At 40.7% G+C, this 26,935-nt stretch overlaps 1 protein-coding gene across 1 annotated transcript; it reads left to right on the forward strand.

Annotated features, from left to right (window-relative positions):
• The first annotated feature begins 1,554 nt into the window (after positions 1–1,554).
• LOC143132350 (glycerophosphocholine cholinephosphodiesterase ENPP6-like) lies at positions 1,555–25,933 on the forward strand. Its single transcript, XM_076291797.1, has 8 exons — positions 1,555–1,893; positions 19,412–19,591; positions 21,781–21,892; positions 22,216–22,357; positions 22,708–22,887; positions 23,567–23,704; positions 25,126–25,249; positions 25,558–25,933. Exons 1-8 carry the CDS (start codon positions 1,653–1,655, stop codon positions 25,767–25,769), a joined length of 1,329 nt encoding a protein of 442 aa, XP_076147912.1. The 5' UTR covers positions 1,555–1,652; the 3' UTR covers positions 25,770–25,933.
• The last annotated feature ends 1,002 nt before the right edge of the window (positions 25,934–26,935 follow it).

The following is a 26,935-nucleotide window of genomic DNA, read 5'->3' on the forward strand; positions in this document are numbered from 1 at the left end:
ACAAAGCAGGGCTTCAAAGAATTAAGGGTTAAAGGATATATGTATTATCCTTGAGGGCAATTTGTCGTACACTCAGCAAAATTCACACACACATCAGAAGAGCAAAACTAAATGGTCAATATGTACATTACGCTTATTTAAAAGATAAACACCAGCCAGGATGAAAGAGTTCTTGAATCTGTGTGTCCTGCATCTTTGGAAACAATTTGAACTCCTTGAAGGGTAACTAAAAACAGTGGGATGAACTCCTTGAAGGGTAACAGTGGGATGTGCCTTCTTCAAAGACCCGAGTCCAGTCAGCAGTTCTCAAAGTGTGGGGCAGGCTCCACCAGTGGGGAATCAAGGCATGAAAAATTAAAAATTCATGACTGGGTGTATGAATAAGACTTGTGTTGCGCTTTGCGCCACTTTGCGCCGGGTGCACGATAGGCCCAAAACGTTTAAGAACCACTGAGTTAAGTCACTCATTTTTCAGCACACTGCACAACACGCGAACAAAACCAATGTACCTATGTTTGTGGCTAAGTACACCAGTTGACTGGTGAAGAGGATTGTGAGGACTGATTCAATACACTAAAACATTTTGTACAACTGATAAAAAAGAAATCCATTGCTAAACAAATCACATTACGGAGCCCCTGAAGGGAAATAGGAACTTATTGAGGCTAAATAATTATTTCCACTATGTCCCCTCTGGGGTTCCATAGGTCTACAGACAGTATCCCCAGGAGGCCTATGGAATGTGATGTCAAAGCACTGAACCTCAACATCATTGATAATTAATCAGTTGCTCTATGAATCTGAGAAAGTTGAGTTCACATGCAACCATCCAACAAAAATATTGTCGAACATGTGTTCTTGAACTCATCTGGTTAAACCTTCCACAAGCACAATATTTAAGAAAGGTGATGTCAGATAGATAGATAGATAGATAGATAGATAGATGGATAGGCCTAGATCAGGGGTGTCAAACTCATATTAGGCAGTGGGCCAGATTTGTTGGAATGAGACCTCATGGGGGCCATCATTTTCATGGTCATTTTCATTTCTCTGCACTGGTATCAGAGTGTTGTTAAATGATATACTCCTTTACTATACCCACTCATGAGCAAACAAGTACAAATCATTTACTCGTCATATCCTGCTCTTTCTCTCTTGAAACACCCTACTTTCATGTCAGTTTTTTGGCCTCTTCTTTCCTGAGGAAGGTCTGTAGTGCTAGGTTTAATCAATTTATCACAGAAATTGCGTATTAGAAATTGTTGAAGACAGCTGGATGTGAATATCTTTTCTTTCTAATTTTCCCTTCCTACCCAAAACATCTTGGTATGAAACCTGCTGGTGGGCCTGATCTGGCCCCTGGGCCTTATGTTTGACACCCCTGGCCTGCCTAGCTAGCTAGATAGATAGATAGATAGATAGATAGATAGATAGGTCTAACTACTTTTAGTCGTTGTGATTACTATCAAGGCTGCCCATCTGCGTCACCGTTTGCCCAGTGCATGGGTCTCTGAGTCACTCCTCTATAGTCTCCGCCTCTAAATCTGAGGGTTCAAGCGGCTCCGCGCATCACAAGCAGATGCTCTCGTAACGCTGCGATCTAGTAGCGTGTGTCGGTTGACAATCGGTTGACTCCTTTGTGATCGTTAATCATGACAAAACTCACCACGGTATCTTGTGCAATAATTGCCGTCGTTCTCGTTATCTCAAAGTCCTGCGACGCGAGTCACAAACTTTTAGTGTTTCTCATTGATGGATTCCGCTATGACTACATGGACGACTTGCAGAAACTACCAGGATTTAGGGAGATCGTGGAAAACGGCGTCAAGGTGGATTATATGACGCCAGATTTTCCAAGCCTCTCCTACCCCAACTACTACTCGCTCATGACAGGTATGTCTCAGTCCCACGTTTTAGCCTCAGTAACCAGTAGTAAGTAGGCTATTGAGTTTAGGGCATGTTTAGCCTACGCATTTTGGGAAAGGAAATGTTTCTTTTGCACTTGACTTGACATGTGCATGGAAAGAGTAAGAGACCCAAATTTACACAGTACCAGTTTGTCCCTTTCCCCCCCAGAGAGATCGCACTTGTCATCAAGACTTCATGGTCATGGTCGTAAGCTACCGAGGGACACCGAGGTCATGTTCTCGGTATTTCTTTTTCAAGTTTCGTTTGATTTATTAAGTGAAAATAACCGAGACAATTATCCTTGCATCGACACACCGTTACGTGACACGCAGTTGCAGATACCTCTGAAATGTCAACACGAAAGTAGTTGGCTATCGTGGACAAGGCTACTTAACAAACGCAACGCAGTGTCACGCGCAGCTCACATAAACTTCAATTCCCACAAGTCCATTGTCCAAAATAATAATAAAAAAATGGATGCCTTGTTACTGCCATTTCTACCTTCTGCCTTCTTCATTCACCTGACCTGAACAAATTTGGTGCAACGAACAACATTAACAAAAGCCAGCAGAAGCTGCTAGACAAAGAGAAGGGAAGGTGAGAAAGTTAATGTTTACATACAATAAAGATACAATAGGGCTACCATGAGATGCTAGCCTGTACTGAAAATGTTATGCTGAAATTCAGTGGAGATGCAGCTATCTAATTTGCACTGACAATGAAGATATCTATTAATGTAGGCCTAGGCTAATATAAGGTTGGATAATTCATGTGGTGATGGATACTATCTTTTAATAAGCATGGTACATCCAATATATTGTCATAAATATAATATATCCAAACATATTGTCAAATTATATCAATTATTGGTCATTGGTCACTTCTAATAATTGAGGTGGCACCAACATGATCTTCTAGGGTCGGCATTTGTGACCTTGTTATTTGAAAAATCCTGTATATGGCCTTGTTCATGGTATATGGTTCATGGCTATTCTCGTGCTGCTCAGAATTACAGAAGTACTACAAGTACGCAGCACACACACGCGCACACACACACACACACACACACACACACGCACATGCAATATGCTTGCACACAGATGCACAAACACAGCTGCACACATATATTCTCACACCTTCATGCACACACCCTCATAGTCATGCACATACCCTCACATTATTGGAAGAGTCCTTAGTAAAGACCCAACGTTAGCAAACTGATCAAGATAGCTTGTGCGTTTTCCCCCCAACAACTTACCACTAGAAACAATCATCGAATCTGCTTGGCTTGTGCGCAGCATGAAGTCAACACCAGGAGACCTGCTGGTTATAACGGATGCTACGCTGCACCGCAAGGCAAGGGCATCATTGTGTGGTGCACCCCAAAGCTTCCCTGCAGGGGACAAAGGGCTTTCCTGGCTAAAGCTCTAAGATAAACGGCCTGTGTGCAGTCGCTCCGCGTCACTAGATCGCCCCCGTGGTCGGGATCTGCTGATGGTGGTTGTTTTGGTGGGGGTGCATTCTCCCCGCCACAATGCATCAATTGGGTCAGAAGTGAATTGGCGGTGGCAATTGTGCACAGGCATTATCAACGTAACCAAACAGACGAGAGGGACAAAGCCCCAGGGCTTGCGTGCCCCAGGGGTTGTTTCAGGCCCAAAGTGCCAGACTGTAGGTGGGCAGAGGTCAAAGGCCAGGTCTGGACTGCAGGCTAGTGCTGGGCGGTATACCGGTTCACACCGAATACCGGTGTATATTTTCGTTATGATATGAATTTTTAATATACCGCCATACCGGTGTATTTGATTACACAGCGTTTGGAACGCTGCGCGACAGTGTTTCAGACGGGACTTTTTTCACACGCACGCATGGTGCCACTGCGAGGCATAGTGAGGGTAAACACAAAACACCATAAGTTTTTCCCATAAGTATACCGTGATATACATTTTTGGTCATACCGCCCAGCACTACTGCAGGCAACTCAGCATTGCAGGTGGAAAACTTTGGCTTCAGAGCGTAAAAAGCCCCACCATACATTTGTTCCACCCATTCACTAAACCTGCTGATTCTAATTAGCATAACTCTTCAATCACGTAGATCAGCAGGTTAGTGAAAGCACCTGTGTTAGTGCCTTAGACTGTATTGACCAGTTGAACGAAAGGCTCTCGGTGAGCTCGTTTGTTTCCTGTGGAGCCAGGTGTGTTTGAACCTGCCGCTATTCTGAATGTAATTAGTGTCTATACATCCTTCTTTATCGTTACCGCTGCTTCACCACTCCTGCTCTCGTTAGTGTGTCAGTGACGTTACCACTGCTTCACCACTCCTGCTCTCGTTAGTGTGTCAGTGACGTTACCACTGCTTCACCACTCCTGCTCTCGTTAGTGTGTCAGTGACGTTACCACTGCTTCACCACTCCTGCTCTCGTTAGGGTGCATTCAGAGCACCTCGGAATGACAAGGACCGCCCCCATGGCTACTTTGTTTTTCCGACAGCAAGTGTTCAAGTGCTTTGCCATCGAATGTGTGACAAACACGGATGCCACAACAAAGGTTAAAACATACACTCACTAATCCTAAACAAACAACTGTATTTGCTTAAAATATAGTGTAAGATGCCCGTGAAAGAAAGATATGCAGCTTTTCAAGTGATAAAAAGGGCAAATTCCCAAGTTCACATTAAAACTGTTGGACATGAAAGGCCACATGGACTACAAACGAACTACAACGTGACGACAAAAGTGATGACGAGCCCCTAACTGGGCAACTCTGTTAGCAAAATCTAGCCCCAGTTTCCGACCTCTGACTCACACATTAAGTGACGTGAATGACGCGGAATGATGATGTTTTCACTCGGAGAAAGGTTTTTCCGAAGCCCATGAACGCTAGGTTAGTGTGTCAGTGACGTTACCGCTGCTTCACCAATGCTGCTCCCGTCAAAGTAGTGTGTCAGAGGAGTTGAATCTAAAAATCAGAGGAATGTTTCCAGATGAATGAATGATTAGTGCATGGCACCCTTGCTATTCCCCAGATGAATGTTTAGAGTCCCGCACACTGACCATTCCGCAAGCAATTATTTTTTATTAGAAATTACAACGTTTCGGTCTTAGACCGTCATCAGGTAAATTCTGATTCTAATTCTGATACAACGTTTCGGTCTTAGACCTTCATCAGGTAAATTAGAACTCCTAAATTAGAATTTACCTGATGAAGGTCTGAGACCGAAACATTGTAATGTGTCATACCGGAACTAAGATTCCGGAAGTAGGCACATAATAAGGGAGGCCATTGTGGTTGAAGAATAGTGACGTCAGGATACCTCGGGGCACAAGACCTCCGCACGAGTCTCCGAGCAAAAAATCCGGCCTGACTTTGCGCTCAAGTCATTTTTGCCAGCGAACCCTTCTTTTTCTGTTTTTGGCAGTTTGCAAACGGAGTGAATTGCCACCATCTGCTGGACTGAAGTGTGATGGCAAGTGTACACTGTAGCCTCGTTCTGGCAGCCGGGTGAATAAGGCGAATTGCCCTTTTTTCTTTTTGTGCCCTTTATTTGGTTGGATGGTGGTTAGATGGTGGTCAAGGCAGAGTTGACCTTTCACTGTGGACACCTCTCTTATGTAAGCTCACATTCCAGGCATTCATTCTAGCGAAAGAAGATAAAGAGCTGTTGTCATTGTGTAATATTAACACTGAATAAATATAATCATTGCATACAACATCATTTTATGTCTATATATCAATCTAATATTTCAGTGCTATGTAGCATTTGGATATACATACATAATGAATATATTGAGTATGTTACATTTGAATATTTGGGACATGAGCTGGTTTAATGCTGGAGATACAGACACCAGCTCTATCTGCCTCCTCCCTCACACTCTGATATCTGATATCTCCTGTGTTACTCACTGGGCTTAAAGCAGCACTATGAACCAATTTGCCACTTGGTATTATTATCCTCAGGTGAATTTGGATGGGTAATGGTTAGGGTTGCAAAATTCTGGGAATTTTCAAAGTTGGAAACTTTCCATGGGAATTAACGGGTATATACGGGAATTAACGGGAATTAATGGGAATAAACTGGGAATTTTTAATACGGCAAGTTAGTCTATAACAGGGAACTCAAATGTAGTGGACAAAACCCCATCTTGCAGCATAAAGGCCTATTCACACCAAGAACGATAACGATAACTATAACCATAACGATAAAAGCGTTCACACTGAACAACGATAAACAAAGTCTCTCCTTGTGTTAATGAATGTGACGGTTAAAAATTGATGGGTCTGATTGGCTATTAGCTTTTATCGTTCTGAAAATCGCTCTGAAAGTGATCCCCAACGATATCGTTCTTTATGTCGTTATCGTTATAGTTTATGTGTGAACGTTGTCATTCATATTAACGAGAACGATATTTAGGCCGATTTATACTAGTTATCGTTATCGCTCTTGGTGTGAATGGGCTATTCACAGCAAAAACGATAACGATAACTAGGCCTATAACCATAACGATAAAAACGTTCACACTGACCAACGATAAACAAAGTCTCTCCTTGTGTTAATGAATGAGACGGTTAAAATTTGATGAGTTCTGATTGGCTATTATCTTTTTATCGTTCTGAAAATCGCTCTGAAAGTGATCCCCAACGATATCATTCTTCACGTCTTTATCGTTATAGTTTATGTGTGAGCGTAGTCATTCATATTAACGAGAATGATATATATAGTTATCGTTATCGTTCTTGGTGTGAATGGGCATTTAATACTAGTTAAAACAACCTGATTTAATGCAATTTCAGTCATTTTCAGTCAAATTTCTACCCTGCACACAGCAATCAGCAGAGGCTACTAGACGTAAAGGAAACCTATGGTGCGTTCATGTGCATGGGGAAAATAAATTTCCAATGAAAACGTCATCTCTTGTGGGAATAACTGGTGTGAAACTGGGAGAAGTTTGCGAACAGAGTTGCCCAGTTATGGGCTTGTCGTCACTTTTATTCTCATTCAAATTGGTGAACGTCATTTTGCACTGTAATTAAACTGTAATGGGACGATTAATCTGTCTGATTAAGCTTGACAATTTATATATAATTTACATAATCTATAAGGTTTGGTTGGGGTGGTGTGTTGTCATTTTTACTTCTTTTACCATTTTCTGGGATTCTAACTGAACAAACTGATAGTCAGTTAATGTTCCAACCAATCGGATTTTGTTGTTGAGTGGCATGGTGTCTTGTGCAGTTCAGTGGTTTCAGTATTGCTAGCTTAGCATGCTAGTAAACCATAGGCAGAGAATGGGATTCCCTGTCAGGGTTGTGCAGGAGGACCCAAGTGCAAGACTCAACCAGGCAGAATTACGGACAAAAAGGAATTTATTTTTAACACAAACTTTACATTTAAAGACTTTCTTGCTTACATACAGAAAAAGAGACGGGGGTAGAAATAGACAGACCAATTAACAGAGAGACTGAGGACTGGACGAGACCAACAAGACAATAACAGGGAACGGGTGTGGAAGCAGAAAGGAGGGAAAACTAACAAGACAGGAAGCACAGACCAAATAAGGAGATGGGGCGGAGACAAAGACAGGTGACAGGCAGGTAAACACAAAAGCACATGGGGAACAGGCAAAAACAAACACAGGACAATACACAAAATGGCCACCAGGGTGGCACAAACTCCAACAGTCCGGGCCAGATCCTGACAGTACCCCCCCTCTACGGATGCCTCCTGGCGTCCCCTGAAAAGTCCAACCAGGGTGGGCGGAGGGGGCCTGGACGGAGGGACTGGTCATTAGGGTTGGGTATCGTTTGGGTTTTATCCGATACCGGTGCTAAATCGATACTTTTAAAACGGTGCCCGTGCCAAAACGGTGCCTGAACCGGTACTTTGTTTTTAAAATGTTTGAAATTAAAATGGTCTAAAGCATGAATTGCTTTTTTTTTAATTGATAAGAAACATTTGAACATGAAATTGAACTGTTATATTCAATTTACTATCAATATCTCATTGCTCCTACGAATAATACATTTAAATGTTAAAACAGCTTGCCATGCATGCACACACATGGTGAGCTCTGCTTTCAAGTTTACCCAGTGTAGGCGGTTTGCCATAATGTATGTTAAAACCGCTTGCCATAAAACTGCCAGGTCATGGACAACGGCATTTGCAAGCAAGCTAATCTAACAGGGACTCTATTTTCCAGTTAATTCAGTGTGTTCCCAAATGCTTCAAGAAATTTCATGTCTTAACCCATAACACGCAGTAGTTTTGAACATGTTAGGCTACATGTCGGTGTTGAAGTGTTTAGATTCCCAGCGCTAGCCTAGTAGGCATTTTAACAGCAACTATGGCTATGCGCTAACACCAGTCAGCTGAGTTTAATTAGCCATAACTACGGAGATGGTTTCGTAGCCTCTTTGACCGCCCAGTGACATCAGGTAGGCTATGTAACCTACATATTTATGTTTTTGTCAGCAAACTTTTAACATGATCTTAATATTCATTGTGATGCTATGGGCCTCATGCACATGAAAGATTAATATCATGCCATTATGTTGTTTAACACACCGTGAAATAAAGTTTTCACCTTACAACTTTGCTGATAACATTTCAAATAAATGTCAGTTAGCGCATTAGCAAGGATATTGTTTAATGTATAGGCTAGCCTACTGTTGATGTTTCATAGCCTTTTGCTTGTGTGTAGTTAGGCCCACTGCTAGATTTTGACAGGAGCTCACGATATCGCTTTAAAGTAGGCTACTTGGGCTCACGCAAGCTGTCAAACACTGTCCACTCCCAATGTGGTGCACCCCTCTGGTTTATACATCCAGTGTTTATCATAGCAACACAAACACATCCAGATACAGTTAGCTATCAGAGCAAGATGTTAGAGATGGCGCATGACATGCAGTGATGCCTCGTTAAAAAAAAAAAAAAAAAAAAAAACGCTATTTAAGCACCGAAATGAGGCACCGAAATCCACGTTGTTATTCGATGCATTTACTACCGTTTGTGTCGGCACCGGTGCCATATTAGAACCGCGTTTCGGTGCCCAACCCTACTGGTCATACTATGACCATGGGGCAGACTCAGACGGGGCAGACTCAGACACGACAGACTCAGGGGCAGGGGAAGGGACAGGAACAAAGACAGTGACAGGGACAGTGATTGGGATGGTGACTGGGACAGTAAAAGGGACGGTGACTAGAATGGTGACTAGGATGGTGACTGGGACAGAGACACAGACAGAGACAGAGACGGGCACGGTGACGGGGATGGTGACAGGCACAAAGACGGGGACAGGGATAGACCACTCAGGAGAGACAGGAACAGAGAAGGGCTCGGGCAGAGGCGGGGCCGGCTCAGGCAGAGGGAGGCGGATCCGGCTCAGGCAGAAGTGGGGCTGGACAGACAGGCAGAGGCTGGGCTGCCGGCGTGGCGTCGGGAGACTCGGCTGCCGGCGTGGCTGCAGGCGTGGCGTCGGGCAACTGGGCTGCAGGCGTGGCGTTGGGCGACTGGGCTACGGACTCGGCTGCGGGCACAGGAGCGGACTCGGCTGCGGGCACAGAAGCGGGCGTCTCTGGGCTGGACACAGGAGCGGGCGTCTCTGGGCTGGACACAGGAGCGGGCGCCTCTGGGCTGGTCACAGGAGCGGGCGCCTCTGGGCTGGTCACAGGAGCGGGCGCCTCTGGGCTGGTCACAGGAGGCATGGTGTCTGATGACCGGGTTGGCCGACGCTTGGCACCACGTCTCCTCCTGGAGGGAGCCTGATGGACCTGGATGAGAGCGAGTTCTGAGGGGAACTGGAACTCGTCAGGATGGGGTTCTGGACCTGAAGTAGCCGGCTGAAGGCGCAGCACGCCCACCCTAAGCCCCTGGGAAATGGGCTGGAGGGGCCGGGTCAGGCGGGAGACTAGCAGCCTCAAAAACTGGATTAGTGGAGGAGCCAAGGAGGGACTGAAGGCTCCTACCCAGACCTGACAGCTGGTCGGCCAGGGTAGCCATTCCTGGAACCTTCAGTAGCCAGGGCCTCGAGGAAATAGTCCTCTCCATCAAGGTACAGATAGCCTGCCGGCGCTCCAAGTCAGTGGACTTCACTAGCTCGGAGTTAAGCCTGCTGAGAGTGTAATCCACTTGACTCAGCTCCTCCATTGGGAAGTCAGAGTTTGCTGGGTCCATTTGTGGTCGGATCGTACTGTCAGGGTTCTGCAGGAGAACCCAAGTGCAAGACTCAACCAGGCAGAATTACGGACAGAAAATAATTTCTTTTTAACACAAACTTTACATTTAAAGACTTTCTTACTTACATACGGGACTTTGACTAGACAAACAGAGAGACGATCCAACAAAGGACAAAGAGACGGGGTAGAAATAGACTGACCAATTAACAGAGAGACAGAGGACTGGACGAGACCAACAAGACAATAACAGGGAACAGGTGTGGAAGCAGAAAGGAGGGAAAACTAACAAGACAGGAAGCACAGACCAAATAAGGAGATGGAGTGGAGACAAAGACAGGTGACAGGCAGGTAAACACAAAAGCACATGGGGAACAGGCAAAAACAAACACAGGACAATACACAAAATGGCCACCAGGGTGGCACAAACTCCAACAGTCCGGGCCAGATCCTGACATTCCCGCTAGCATGGTAGCTAGCATTGTATGCTAAGCTAAGCAAAAATATGAACAAACAAATCATATGGGTTATTATGAAACAAAATGTTAATGTTTGTATAAGAAAATGTAGGAATTACCAAAAATTCCCAGTTAATTCCCATAAATTCCCATTAATTCCCATAAATTCCCTAATTCCCATAGTTTCCCATTTGGAATATTTCCAAAATTCCCCAGCTTAATTTACCATGGAAAGTTTCCGGAAATTTACCAGAAATTTTCCGCCCCTTTGCAACCCTAGTCAGAGGCTGCATTCATTGTTCTGCACTTTTATGAAGTACAACTACAAAAATACACACCTGTAAAGTATTTTGATACAAAATACAAAGCCATTTTCTACAACGAAATACTGTAAAATACAAATGATAACATACTATTTTGTATTTGAAATACTTATCTTAAAAACATGAAAAGAAAAAAAAACAGAAAAAGTTGGGACATTGTGTAAAACGTGAATAAAAACAGAATGTAATAATCTGCAAATCTCTTAAACTCATATTTAGTTGCAAAAAGGACACAGACAACATATCAAATGTTGAAAATGACAAATTTTGTGGAAAAGATATGCTAATTTCGAATTTGATACCAGCAACATGTTTCAAAAAAAGTTGGTACAGGGTAATAAAATGCTGAAAAAGTTGTGTAATGATAAAGAAAACAAAAGGAAGAATGTTTCACAACTAATTAGGGTAGCCTAAGTGGCAACACGATTGGGTATGAAAAAGAGCATCCCAGAGAGGCAGGGACTCTTAGAAGTAAATGTAGGGGTATTTATCACTCTGTGTAAACTTATGTGCACAAATGATAAAACAATGTCATTTTAATGCTTCTTAACATAAATTGTGAAGTATTTGGGGAGTTAATTATCTACAGGACATAATATTATTAAAACATTCAGATAATCTAGAGAAATCTTTGTAAACAAGGGAAAGAGCTGAAAAACACATTGGATGGCCTTGGTCTTTTGGACCTCAGATGGCTCTGCATCAATACCAGACCTGTTTCCAGACCTGTCATTGTATGGGCTCAGTAAAACCTCTGATAACCATTGTCTATGTGCACAGTTTAATATCAATTCATAAACTGCAGCCAACATTGTAACAGCTAAAATTGTATTGAGACATGATACAGAAAATACCACCCTCTTATCTGGGCCTGAGCTTGTTTAAAATAGACTGAGGTAACGTGGAAAAAGGTCCTGTGGTTAGACCAATCAAAGTTTGCCATTCTTTTTGGAAATCATGGACTCATTTGGGCTAAAGAGGAGAGGGCCTATCCAAGTATCCAACCTATCCAACTTGTTTTAGTGCTCAGTTCCAAACTCAACATGTATGACGGTGTGGAGGAGCATTAGTGCCTACAGCATGGGCATCTTGCACATTTGGCAAAGCACAATCAATTCTGAATGATGTTTACAGGTTTTGAGCAACATATACTGCCATCCAGGCAATGTCTTTTCTAGGGACAACCTTGAATATTTCAGGAAAACAATGGCAAAATGAATTCTGTACATTTAAATAGTATGTCTCCATAGAGGAAGAGTTCAGGTGCTAAGATGGCCTGTCTGCATATTGGAATGAGAAACATGACTAAGAATACCCCATACTGTTGAGCAACTGAAATCCTATATTGGGGATTAATGGGACGAAATTTCATTCTCAGAACTGTAGCCAATGGTCTCCACGGTTCCTAAACATTTACAGAATTTTGTTAAATGAAGAGGTGAAGCAGCACAGTGGTAAACATGCTCCCGTCCCAACTTTTTTTGAAACATGTTGCTGGCATTAAATTCAAAAGTAACATATATTTCCATGAAATAGTCCACATTTTTTTAACATTTGATATGTTGTCTATGTCCTTGTTGCTGCTAAATATGGGTTTACGAGACTTGTATATTATCACATTCTGATTTTATTTGCATTTTACACAACGTCCCAACTTTTTCTGTTTTGGGGTTGTATTGCCTATCCCTGGCTGTTGGCTTCACCAACTCAAACTTCACCAACCCAAACTAAACTAACTTTTGTGTGCTTGTGTTTTGTGTTTATGTCAATTTTGATCCAATTTGACTGCTTTGCTATGTTGCCCACCCAAACTTTCTACCAGCCCACCCAAATGTAGTAGGCTAAAACCAGCCCTGAACGTAATCGTTGTTTAATATTAACAGTAGGCCTAGGCTATATTGAGTTCAAACCGTGATTTAACCCAAATTCAGCACAATTTCTGTCACTTTAGAAAGCATGCTCAGCTCAGCCAGGTTCGCTTGTCCAGTCAAGACGTAATATCAACTTCTCCATTAGGCCACCTGTTAGAATGAACCAGAATTAAGGAAATCTGCTTAGCTAAAAACAAACCAGGGGGAGAGAATCCCAAGACTTCCCCGCCACTTTGTCCCTCCTAAGTTTGAACGGCCTCCGACGTCCTTGAGTATCCCTCAATAACAGATTGTTAACTTGAACCATTTCTCTGATAAAACAGTTACACTGCTGTTGTCCCTGAGGTGATGAGAATGCCTGATTTTATCACAGCAATCACTGCAGATTTGTGCACCACTACAGATGTGTTTTCTGTTGTGCCCTGAATTGAGGTTCTGTCTTAACTGACTCTTGATTTTCAGTCATTTTAGTCCGGCACGAGACAGGACAATACATTTCTTGTGCTGGATTTGGAGCCTCACAGAATGGCCTGATCTCCCATTTTGACATGCATACAGTATACAAACCGGAAGTAGGGAAAGAGTTCCCTGTGTGTTCTCATCACTGTACCCTCTATCCCATAGCCTGGCCCCGCCTGCCTACTGTACATCTTCTTTCAGGGAGATCTAGTCCGGAACACCACATCATAACCGTTTCCCTCAGACAAGAAAAATGTCAGGCCAATCCGTGATGAGAGGGGAAGACAAAACCTTAAGACGAAAACTTATTGTGATAAACAGTAGCAGCTACACCTGCAAACTTAAAAAAAATGCAGTTGGAAAAAATGCAGAAATGTATTTTACAGCTAAGGTACTGTTTAGACCCACATACATTGTTGGCAAAGTAGGAAGTCACGTTAAGAATCTCTGATCAATGTGATCGGTAAGGCTGGACCAATGATTTCAAAGTTAGTGCCTGTTGCGATGCAAGTGTTGGAAACAAATCCCAATGATGAGTCACCAGACTTTATTCACTTTGTGTGAAGTTTGGATTTTCCCAGACTATTTATCCCATACTGACTCCGGTTCGATTAGTCATAATGTTGGTGGGGGGGAGCGACTTCACACAATGTTTCTCAATAAGCATAATGTCTACTCTGACAACTACTGACTTTAAGTGGAATTTCAATGTGTTTGGTGGAAACTTTCTTAAACTAGATGTACCGCATAGCGGTACAAAATATGACCGCCGCTCAGTCCTGTACATCCGTTCCGCGAAAATAAATCACACTTCAATTTGTCTCCATCTTTTACTCCATCCCCCACTCTTGAAACTTTTGTGTATGCTTGTTTGGCATGCGTGTGTGTGTGTGTGTGGCTGCACAGAGGTAGCCTAATGGCGCTGAAAAGGTGAATAGATTGTAGAATAGTCAAAGAAGTTGTAGCATTGTTATAAAACCTTTAAAATCTCTAAACAATCACAAGTAGGGCAGTTCATCACAGTTCGTCCATTGCAACTGGATTGATGAAAGGTCACTTACACCTGTAGGCTACATTGTATTTGGGAAAAGCAAAAGGTATCAGCATAATGTTATATTTTTATTTATTTATTTATTTATTTATTAATAAACAAAACATCTCTGTCAGTTCCATGCCGTTTTCAACAGCTATCAAAAACAAAGGTCATTTTTGGATGGATGGATTTTTTGTGAATGTTTCTCTTCTTCTACATAAGATTTTAGTCATCTTTAGTTCATGTGATACTTTATTGTCAATGCACAAATTAAGTAACAGTAGTCTGAAACGTTATTGTTAATGCACAAATTAAGTAACAGTAGTCTGAAACTAAATGCTGTTTTACACCTAACCAGAAGAGGTTGAAGAGCTGTTGTCTGTTATTGTTCGTGCAAATATAGGCTGATTCATGTTCCCTTGCATTGTGTAACTGAGGTCCATGGCTAGTCTGGCTTTCACCAGACCAAGCTCAATCTTTTAAGAAATCAAAAAATAAATAGCGGGCAGATCAGGCTGGGTTCACCCAGCCTAGTCCATAGGCGCCCGATATTGTTTAATTTTCCGATTGAATATCCACGCTCTGGCTATTCTAAATGCAAAAATGCATCAGGGAGTTATGACAAAACTGTAACTAACAAACTAGATCCTAATAGAAAGCTGTTAGCTTCCCTAAGCTACAGGTAAGCCTATAAGGTAGGCCTATTTACAACATAAATTGTCAATAGGCTATGCTGACGACACAAATAAAATCTCCTTTGGAAACCAATGGCTTAAGCCTTACAGTATCAAGCGGACTTAAACTGCCATATCGTGGCGAAAAGTTGTAATAAAATATACGCAGCTCCATGAGTCAAGGAAAGCGCGAATGAAGTAGCCACTTCTAAATGGGACCCACTACACAGTAGCTTAAGGTGTGTTGCTAAAGCAGCCATAATGAAATGAAGGTATCATTGTTTGGATACTTCACACACATGTGCTTTTTAATCTCACAGACTACAACTACCAAGCTGGAATCAAAGCACATCGATTCCCCTCTCACACCCTGCACGCACTTAAAACAAATAAACAGGCGTCTCAGTCCTGTTGTACTGACCCTTCCATTCCCAAAAATATGTATGGTCTTTTAGATTTTGTGTTGAAATTCATATTTATTCACTAATTAGTTGTGGTAGTGACTAAAATTGTCATATGGTGTGACATGAAAGTTATTGTTTGTAAAATTATATTGGGGTATTTTGTTTTTAATGTGAGCAATGTATTATAATCTTCTATCATTACTTCATCAAGATCTAGCATTTCCTTGTGCAAATTTATTACATTTTACAGTATATTTCTTCATCAATACACAATGTAAGGCATATGTCCTCAATCTTTCAATAAAAGTCATATTCATTTTGACATACCTTGATATAAAAGAAAGAAAATGCTTGTGACTTTTGCTGACCCTATTTTCTATCTGTTCCATTGAGATTTGTATGATATAGACCCCAAAAGCCTTTTTATTTTTATAATTTCTTGATGTCACACCAAATGATATGGTGTCACGCCATATGATAAATAACACCACAAAACAATCTGTTAATACAAAAATGTGTATTATATGTATTTCACAAGCAACAAAAGACAGTTTAAGACAGGTATATCATGTAAAGGTTCACTTTTAGAAATCACAACTATGCAAAACAGAATGCCACCAAATATTGTATAGCTCTTGGGTTCCATGAGTTTTTCTCTTCTCAATGGTGGGCTTAAATCTGAATGTTTGTAGTTCCCCTTTAAGTTTATTCTCTTTATATCTGTTAAAAGACAAATTCAACAATTTATTCAGATAATTTAAAAAGTTTTCCTGAATTATAATCAGATTAAATTGTTGCAATTACTTATAGTGCTAAAGACAACATTAATATTACTGTTTTCTTTAACACCAGAATTTATTTTCTCAGACTACTATTGATATTTAGAATGTCAAATATGTATCTTTTGTATCCAAGGCTGTAGAGTGAGTGAGTGAGTGTGTGTGGGGGTGATTTCTGTGTTTTACAGGTATGTGTGTGTGATTCACAATACATGCAATAGTTGCACATCTTAAATAATAAATGTTAAATCATGTTAAATATGTCAAAATATATATTACACTTAATTATGAGTTAAACATATGTATGAAAAAACATTATTTATGCAGGAAAATGCAGTTTCTATACAGTGTGACAAATAAATCATATGGTGTGACGAGAAAACCCGGTCACACTATATGATATGGGGTCACACCATATGAGGTTTCATGTACTTAGCATGACACAGTGATTCCCACAGATTTAGATTCAATTTGTGGCGGTAGCTGACTTGGACAAGGGGGGGGGGGGGTGTATTAGGATCGTCTTGGTAGTGTATAGGTCTAATTGAGTCCCTGCCATTTTAAGACGTTCGTAACACAGTTAAAATGCTGCTGATGTGTGGATGCAATTCATTCATAAAGTTTTCTACATAGTTAAAATAAAGGTTCGTACTTCTCCTTGGGACAAGCACTTTCGCATTTTGGAAAACACTTTTCCATTTACATCGGGATTTTACATTCAGTGTCAGAGTCAATAAAATGAGCCCTTCAACGAAATTGACAAGCAGCTGTAAGTAGGCTAAGCATGCTAAATTCGACATCCAAACAGTATTCTAACGTTAGCTTTGAGATACTGCTTGATTGCATAACTTAACTTAGTTTAGTCTCTTCAATGTAGCCTACTATGTTGTGATAAGACCTTAGCAGAGTTAACTTCAATGCAGCAGTTTTGAACAAATTTGCGCAGCATGGTCACGATGCTAAGCGGATTTAATAGCAATTTAGCCAGACGTCTTGTATGCAATGCTTCTATGTGGCAACAACAATCCTTCAACAATCGTGAATATTTTGTTAAATTCACATGCAGAGGAGGGGCAGCGGGCTACGAGAGAGAGCGGGGCGGGGTAAGGAAAGGCTGCGTGCGTAAAAAGCGCAGCTCAATGGCAATGCAAGGATTTTTGATCTTATATTTAATTTAAATGAAATTAAATTAAATATAGAATATGAATCTGTGGCGGCCGAATTTTATTTTGTGGCGCCCCGCCACAGATTAGTCAATGTATGGGAAACACTAATGACATTAAGCAATGTGCTTTTATGCTAACATCCTAAAAACATGCTAACTGCAATATGACAATATAGTTTTAAAGGTAATATTGACTGAAAAGTAATTTTATTTGGGCATTTTTGCGTAAAATGCGTCACACCAGAAGACAGTGCAAAAGGGACCTGAAGCAGGAGTGCCGGATATACTTGATTTTTTTGAAAACATGAAGAGAGAAAACTCACCTTGTAACTTTCAGTGTCCTTCTGAGGTGTTGTTCTTCCTCCTGAAAGAAGGAGGACCCCTACTCCCCAAAGGTCTCCAAACAATTGCCCATTTAAAAAAAGTAATATGGCAACACACCATATGATATCCATTTCTGGGACAAAGTGTTTTAGTTAAGGGTGGCTTCACAATATTATGCCTGAACTTTTAGTCAAGCAGACTCACAAGTAGGCATCTGGGTTATCAATATATGATTGAATAAACAGAAAATGAATTCATTTTCTTGTTTTTATTCAAAATCTAAATTTGTGAAATGTGACTGGGACATATGAGCTTTTTCTGGTTTGGCTGAAAATTGTGAAAAAATGGAAGATTAATCCCATGAATGCTCTGTATGTTCATATAAAACAGCATTTTCTGAACAATATCACCATAGTTTTTGATATATTTTTTTTATAATTTACCTATCCTTGACACATTGGACCAAAAAAAGGCCATGTCATGTCAACCACCCATTTATAGTTTTCTACAAATGCAATCAATCAAATTGGCCTCCATCACTCAACCAACGCTAACGGTAACATTATTGTACCTAGGTCCTTATTGATATTATAATATTAACGTACCTGCAGTAAAAACCAAGCATGTCCGATAAACATCCTCAGATTTATTTCGGCTTCAAGAAGAAATGGGAATTACATTTCATGTGAACATCGTCCTATCCTTATTAGACGTTCTCTGCGGTAAACTACAGTCCTTGTAGGAAGCGTCCATTGTTTTCCAACCCACTTTTAACTTCCAACAAAATTATGTCTCACTGCAACGATGCGCCATCTAGTGGACAAACGACTACATATCGCCAATACTGGAAATGCAGCCATGATGAATATTTGGCTTTCTTTTAATCCTACTGAATTTGTAATTATGTATCGGCCGTTCTAATACCGATAGTATGTGCGTGCCTGTGTGTGTGTGCATGTGTATATGTGTGCACCGCCATCTACAGGCCGATGAGTGTACAGTCACTAAATGTACACATAACCTAATTTTTTTAGACCCCCACATGGATGAAATTCTACGAAACTTGGCACACCCCCAGAGAATTCCAGGTCAATCATACACATAACATTTGGTGCAGTTCTGAACATCTTAACTGAAGATAGGGGCGATTAAAGCAGAATGATATTGCATTTTCATTTTTTACCGAGGGGGCGCAAATCACAAATGAGTGATTATGGGCCAGGTTGATGTGGGCCCTTGAGACCAACATACCATAAAAGATTCTTCATCCTCAGTGCCACGGTTCAGGCAGTTATTTAAGAAAAAAAAGCTTTTTTTGCGGTTCGGGGGGCCCAGCACGGGGGGGGGGGGGGGGGAGTGGCCCGTGGCCCCCGGGGACGAAACAAATTTTTTCCATAAAAGTCTAGTGGGGCTTCATACCCACCAAATTTCATGTGCACCGGTGTTTCGGTGTCCCGGGTATCGTTGACCAAAAATTCAGGAAGTAGATGACGGGGAAAAAAAAAAAAAACTTTGACAATCATTATATGACCGCTTTGCTAGCGGCGGTCATAATAAAAGACAACTGCCTGCTAGCATCTCCACAAATTATTGCCACCTGCTGCCATATGCACTCTTAAAAGGAATGTGTTAGAAACAACACAAACTGTGTTGTCCCTATTTGGATATAGAGTGTCCACTTGGTGTAAGACTGTACACAGTATAACAACAGTTAGAATCAACACATTCGTTTTAGGAGTGTGGGTGAAACATTTCTTCACATAAAACCCTAAGCCATACATGTATACACAGACAATTTCTTCAAATTTTTTTTCTCTGACTTTCCGGACTCTGAAGGGCGATACTGTGAAGTGCACCACATGACGGGGAACTACATGTGGGACAGGAACACCAATAAGGAATTCCTAATCGGCCTCAACGAGGATAGCCGCTTGCCTCTGTGGTGGGATGGATCGGAGCCCCTGTGGGTGACCATGCAGAGACTGCAGAAGAGAGCCTACATGTACTACTGGCCAGGTAGTGTTTTGAACCAAGTAGTTATTTAGGTGATGGAGTACTCTTAACAAACTGTTAAATTAATAGAGCACAAGCTGTAGGAGGATAACCAAAAAGTGTTGGTTGTCTGTGAGCTTAAAACAGACTGTGAATGTTAAGCTTGTTTACACATAACACGGTAACACTTTATAATAACTAAACACAATTAATCATTTATTAAGCCTTTGTTACTTATTAGTTAATGGTTTGTTCATCATTAGTAATTTCTTATTTGTCATCAGTAAAGCATTTGTTCACACAGTTATACATAGTTTGTTCATAGTAAATAAGCCTATATCTTAAATATGTTTATACATTATTGTTAATACTTAATAAATGATGCAATAATATGTTTTTGATTAAGTAATAGTTCCAATATTTAACAGTTGTTACATACACATGCACTAATGATTAGTTAGGGTGAGGATACATATGTTATAAACCACTTCCTAATACTATAATTAATAATTAACTCAGGAGTTACAAATGGTTAGTTAATGCTATTTTGTGAGCTCATCTAAAGTGAGGACGTTTTATGCATTGCAACACATTTACAAATGAGTTATAAAGTTTACTCTTGCATTTATTAATTTAACCGAAACTTTCACCCAAAGCGATCCACTACACTACCTCTGCCCAGTGGTATTACAACAGTCAATTCAAAAATATAATATAGATATGCGTGTTTACTATGAACAAACCATTTTTAACTGTGTGTAAACATGATTTACAGATGAGAATCAATGTAGGAATAATGCTTTACAAATGAAGAATACAGCATTTAAAAATAGTTTACAGATGTTTAATAACAGTGTGTAGTAGAAGAAAACAGAAACTCTTGCATAGTTGTAGGGGTTTCTATCTGGGCCAAGGTAGTGTAGTGGATAAGGAGCTGGACTAGCATGTAGTAGCCTGAAAAGTTTGGGGTTTGATTCCCGGCTTTCACTGTTATGTCAATGGCCTTCAATTTAATTGACATGTGTACGTTGCTTGTCTGCTAAATGAATGAATGTGAATGCAATCTTTACAACTCATTTGAAAATGTGTTGCAAGCCATAGAAAGTCCTCACTTTAGATAAGCTCACAAAATATCATTAACTAACCACTTGTAACCCCTGAGTTAATCATGAATTATAGTATTAGGAAGTGGTTTATAAAATATGTATCCTCACCCTAACTAATCATTAGTGCATGTGTATATTGCATAATTTATTAAGTATTAACAATAATTCATAAACATATTTTAGATATAGGCTTATTTACTATGAATAAACCATTTATAACTGTGTGTACAAATACTTTATTTATTAGAATTAACATAGGAACAATGCTTTACAAATGATAAACAAAGCATTTTGTAATAGTTTACAACTGGTTTATAATAAGAAAATGATTTCATTATAAGTGGTTGTTTCATTACTTATTAAGTATAAATCATGTACTTACAAACATATTTTTTGGATAGGCTTATTTACTATGAACAAACCATTTATTATTGTGTGAACAAATGCTTTACTGATGATAATTTATGTATGAACAAGAAATTACTAATGATGAACAAAACATTAACTAATAAGTAACAAAGGCTTAATAAATGATGAATTGTGTGTAGTTATTATAAAGTGTTACCCATAACACCATTACGACGTCCTCCCTCAATTCTTTAATGATGTTATCTGAATCTGCAATTGCAATTCCCTTTTTGCGAATAAAGGTGATGAATTGAAATGTGATAAAACTGACAGTGTGTATTAGTCATTAGTCATTAATAATCCACAGAGTATGGGTGATAATAATCCACAGATGTCTTTAAGCATGCACTTTCAAATTTAGATTCAGGGATATTCATCACATTCATTCTTGTATGGTTCAATTTTACTAATAAATTACACATTACAAAACCCGCAGGGCTAAGTTTCAGGTATTGTATAAGTGGATAATACTCTATGTTTTGGTTTGTTGTGGTTGCAGAGTATTGCATGCTGTTATGTTTCTTCAAAGAATGATGAACTAAAACTAAAAAAATTTAATTGGATACGAGTTGTACATCATCTCCATTAACATTTTAGCAAAGCAGACATTTCTGACAATGACCACTGCTGCCCATGAAAGAGTTTGGCAGTAGCTCAAGACACAAAAGACATCTTAAAGCTCATGACATTTTTCATCAGGTTGTGAAGTGGAGATTCTTGGAGTTAGATCAGAATTCTGCGAGGAGTACGTCTACGATCCTTCTGAGAAGAACTTCACAGAGTCAATTGAGAAGGCTCTCAATGTATTAAAGTAAGGTGCACTTTGCTTTATCTGTAGTTACCCTTGCTGAGTAATCATCCCTGTGTCATTGGCTTTATAAATACATACAGTGATAAGTCAATACGCTTACACACCTCAAATATACCTCCCAGAGGTGAAGTTGGCCTTCAAAACAAAACATTTTGACTTAAAAAACTGTGCCCTGGGAGTGAATATCTATGTCTTGACCTCACAGATCTTATTTGAACATGGACCCATTATTAGAGTAACTTACCTGTGATAAGACATGAAGAGCTATTGATCAACTCTCTCTCTCCCCCTCTGTTTCTCTCTGTTTTTCTGGCTTTACCCAGAGATGGCAAAGCAGACATGGCCGGCGTCTACTATGAGAGAATTGATGTGGAGGGCCATCACTACGGTCCCCGCTCCTCCCAGGTGCAGCATGCTGTAAACAGGCTGGACGTGGCCTTTCAGACCCTCAACCAAAAAATCAAGGTCAAGGTTTTTTTTCACAATTTACGTCATATTTCATTACTTGTAATCATGTCATGAGTCACTTGGATGAGGGAATATTTGTGAAACACAGATATTGAAGCTGAGTGTTGATCCTGTCTCGTTCGCTGTCATAAGGTTCACCCTGTGCAGCGTGTTACATTATCTATTGTTTGTGCTGTTAAGAAATGTGTGAAACAATAAAAAAAAAATAATAATATTAAAGTCACCTCTTATCAGAATAGACTGTTTGTCATTGAGCTAGAGTACATGGAAATTAATTCACAGTAATACATTGAAATTCCTACAAGTGATATGTATTAAATATGTATCAATTTGTTGTTGTATTTCAGGACAAGGGCATGGCCGGAAACCTAAACGTCATCATGTTCTCTGACCATGGAATGACCGACATCAAGTGGATGGAGAAAGTTATCGAGCTGGATCATTTCATAAAAATGTCTGATGTCATCAAGATGATGGACAGGGGCCCTGTTGTGAGCCTCTGGCCAAAGCAAGACAAGTTTGAGGAGGTGAGGTGCTTCCTGCCTACCAGTCACTCACTTCCTGTCTGCCTACGAGTTGTTTTTGAGCTTAACTGGTGATTTACTGAGGAAAAATATGTTTCTTTTCAAAATACGATTTTTTTAAACTTTTGGCATCATCAAACACAAGCAAACACATCTGTCTGGGCCTTCAGACTGCAAAGTTGTTGTGCCAACAAGTAAACCAAAGTTTAACTTTGCTTTTAATGCTTACACAGTGTTTTTTCTATTATAGACTTTTAAAGCCTGTGTGCCATTGATTATATAAACCTATTTACAGCACCTTGAAGATTACCTGCTGTAAAAAGTGTTCACAGACTTCAGACTTTGCTGAGAAACCATAAGAGCCTGTCTTTTTCACAGAGTACATCTGTTCATTGTAATACAAAATATGCATGACATTTGTGCATGATAATCTCAGAAACTATATTCTCTCTCCCTGCTTCTGACCTCTTTGGTCAATCAGGGTTACCTCCAGTATTTCTTTGTATTTTGTTACAGAAGTAACTATACTCAGTATTTCTATTTAAAAATGCTGGTTTTAAATAGTATCTGCTAAAAATTCTTGGAAAATTTTTTTGTGAACATTTTATGTGAGTGACCATTATGAGAATTTCACTAGACATTTCACTGGAAACTAACCTTGAACTGTCATGTCTGTCTCCAGATATACCGAGTCCTCAGTGCTGTGGAGAACATGAGTGTTTACCGCAGAGAGGAATTCCCTGATCGCTTCCACTACAAAGGGGGCAAGTTTGTCTCAGCTCTCACCCTTGTGGCTGAGCCTGGCTGGTTCATCACAGAGGTGAGTTCTCTGAGTCAAATTAAACTAAAAATAAAAAAAGCATATAATAAAAAATAAATAAATAAAGCAACTTAATGTAATAAAACCATGATAAAAAAAACAAAAACAAATTAAAAATCTAAACATGAATAGGTTACATTTAAATAAGTTTGCGCATTACTTTGTGGTTCCCTCTGGAACCCAGTGAAGGGAAGGCTGAGGCGAACAGTCAGATACACTTTAGTTACATTGTAACAAGGTCGTGGTGTGCCTGGCAGCATCTATACAAGCTTGAGAAGCTGTGAGCTCTGACTTTTGAACTCCTGGCCAAGCACTGTGAATGCCCATTTCACTGTAGATGTAATAATTCTCAGAGTAAATGTTGCCTTAGAGAATCAGTCCGTCTGTAGCATTTGACAGTGTAGCCATTAACTTTCCTTACGTGACAAGACAAACTCTTACAGAGCCACAGCAGTGTCTACTGCAGCCCAGGCAGCCTTTGGGTTGGTCTTCAACAGCAGCACTGGTGCCATGACACCTGCAGGCTCACAGAGTAAAGTGCGCTGATCTAGTGTGCATAACACCCTCGGCCTATATTGCTGCTTAGATACTAAATCCACTAGTGGGGTCTGATGATCCCGACGAGACCTTATTCCTCAGATTTACAATACACACACGAGACCTTATTCCTCAGATTTACAATACACACACGAGACCTTATTCCTCAGATTTACAATACAGTCTCTACTGTGCTCTTGTTTTCAATCATTTTTTGATATACATAACTCTTCAACTCCTTTTTTTAATATACATTGCTCTTCAACTCCTTTTTTAACATACATAACTCAACTCCTTTTATTGTTCATTGCTTCTTCTATTGGAAACAGATGAGTGAGGGTTCAGTTTGTTCCTCTCTTCCCCCTACCCTTCTCTCTGTTCCTCTCTTCCCCCATACCCTTCCCTCTGTTCCTCTCTTCCCCCTTCTCTCTGTTCCTCTCTTCCCCCATACCCTTCCCTCTGTTCCTCTCTTCCCCCTTCTCTCTGTTCCTCTCTTCCCCCTACCCTTTACTCTGTTCCTGTCTTCCCTCTACCCTTCTCTCTGTTCCTCTCTTCCCCTTGTCCTTCACTGTGGGGGGGTTAGCCTGTTCGCCTGTCCTGTTCTCTCCATCTTTACTCTGTAATCTCAATCTCAATGCTACTGCAAGCCCTGGAATTGGCAATTTGTTAGCATGTGTGAACATTTGTTAGCATGTGTGAATATCCTCTGGTACCTCTGGACCTTACCGGCATTCCTAAATGACACACATTCAACACAGAATGCTGAGTGCATCACAAGAGGCCAAGGCAAAGCCGGCCAATCCCGAAGCTCCTGGGAGCCGTGGGCTTAGAGAAAGGTTCCTCAGCTCAGGGCAACGTGCTGACCCTGCTCTCTTTGTTGACAGAACAAATCCAAGCTGCCATACTGGAAGAATGACACTGAAGTGGCACAGGCTTGGCAACACGGCTGGCACGGCTACGACAATGAGTTTGTGGACATGAGGGGCTTTTTCATGGCACAGGGACCTGGTAAGCTGCTGACGCTGATGTCAACAACGTTTTGAGATAGTGTCATGGTGACATGTCATGGCTGAATTTGTTGGTACCTCTACAGATTATCGAAAAAATGCTTCATGTCTTCCTTGAAATTATGAAATTCAAAGCAATATTCTCATGTATAACTGCATGCCTTTGTCATGTATGCAGTATGTTTAGTAAAAGCATTATTAATGAAGATTGTGAAAGGAAAACAAATATTTATCTCTTATCTCTTTACTTTGATATTTGATATTTATAAGAATATTGAGACATGATTGATTACCTCCTCTTCACCACAGACTTCAAGAAAGACTACCGCGCTGCACCAATCCGAACAGTCGACGTGTATAACCTCATGTGCCACACCTTGGGCATCAAGCCCCTCCCCAACAACGGCTCATGGTCGCGCGTGGAGTCCATGCTGGTCGGGGCAGCCAGTTCGGTCCAGCCCAGTTTCCTGAACAGCTGTTTTCTGATCCTACTGGCCTTCCTGTGTTATCTACAGGCCTAGAACCTCCTAGAACCTCTCAGAACTTTATTTCCACCTCCTCCTCTTCCTGTACAGTAATCCCTTAAACTGTATGCTCCCCATCCACACAGACCTGTGTTTCATGTGTTTCACTCTTCTCAACACGTACCATGACACACTACTGTAGATTATGCCCCCCCCCCCCCCCCCCCATTTAGCAGCTAAAAGCATATCTACAATATTTAGTCATTGCACTCCTCTATACACATAGGGCCCTATTATCGTAGTCTAAAACACATGGTCACTGGCGAAAAGCTTATTTACATTAAGTGGGATGTCCAGTTCACATTGGAAGTGTTTTCGTTATCATTTCGTCATTTCGTTTCGTCGGGCGGATGGCGCAATAAGGATTTCAAGTCATGAGTGTGTTTTGGGCGTAACATCATTTAAACCAATGAGAATGACATCTGTTATTCCCTTTAACAGCAAGCAGTGCAACTTCAAACAGCGCATCAGTATTTTGATAGTCAGTGGCGTATTTGAAGGAATCTGCACGCGAGACCGTATGGAACAGTTATTCCACTAAACCATGCTTTACTAAAACCTAGCAGAGTATAGCCTACACACATTTGCACTCGTCTATTATTTAACTCATTGGCAAAGTGAAACTAACTTCACCTTGGTGTCAATCAACGACAAAACAGTTATACACAGGTAATTACTTTCACTATTGACTGACAATGGGTTACCATCAAAAGCATAGGCTGGAAAAAGCAACACTTACCTAGCCTAGAAATCTAGACGCACCCTAGCAGCGGCAAATTAATTTGCTCAGCCTGTACGTCTAGTATCAAACCACTGGGATTTCTATTGGCTGACGCCGTGGACGTCATCCAATCACAGCGCTCTATTTTGTTAGAGAGTCTTAAGGCGGGCTTAACAGGATAACGACAGTCCTGCGACGGTGAACAACAAGGAAGGTGGCTATGGCGAACGAAGAGCGGTTGTTTGAATCGGCGTTGTCGTCAACTTTGGAGGAGTTGGACTTATGCTTTTCTTTGAAAGTTGAGCAACACAATGCACTTAAGTCATTCCTTTCGAAGAAGGATGTATTTGCCGTTTTGCCGACCGGATACGGATATGGTCGTAATGCTGGCCTATTGCATGCCTAGGCAGTTTGAAAGACAATTCTCTGCCCGCCCCTTGGA

The sequence above is a fragment of the Alosa pseudoharengus genome, unplaced genomic scaffold (genome assembly GCF_046254945.1).
Source record: "Alosa pseudoharengus isolate Yale_2024_CS ecotype anadromous, Long Island Sound unplaced genomic scaffold, YU_APseudo_1.1 YU_APseudo_1.1_scf_19, whole genome shotgun sequence".
NCBI lineage: Eukaryota > Metazoa > Chordata > Actinopteri > Clupeiformes > Clupeidae > Alosa > Alosa pseudoharengus.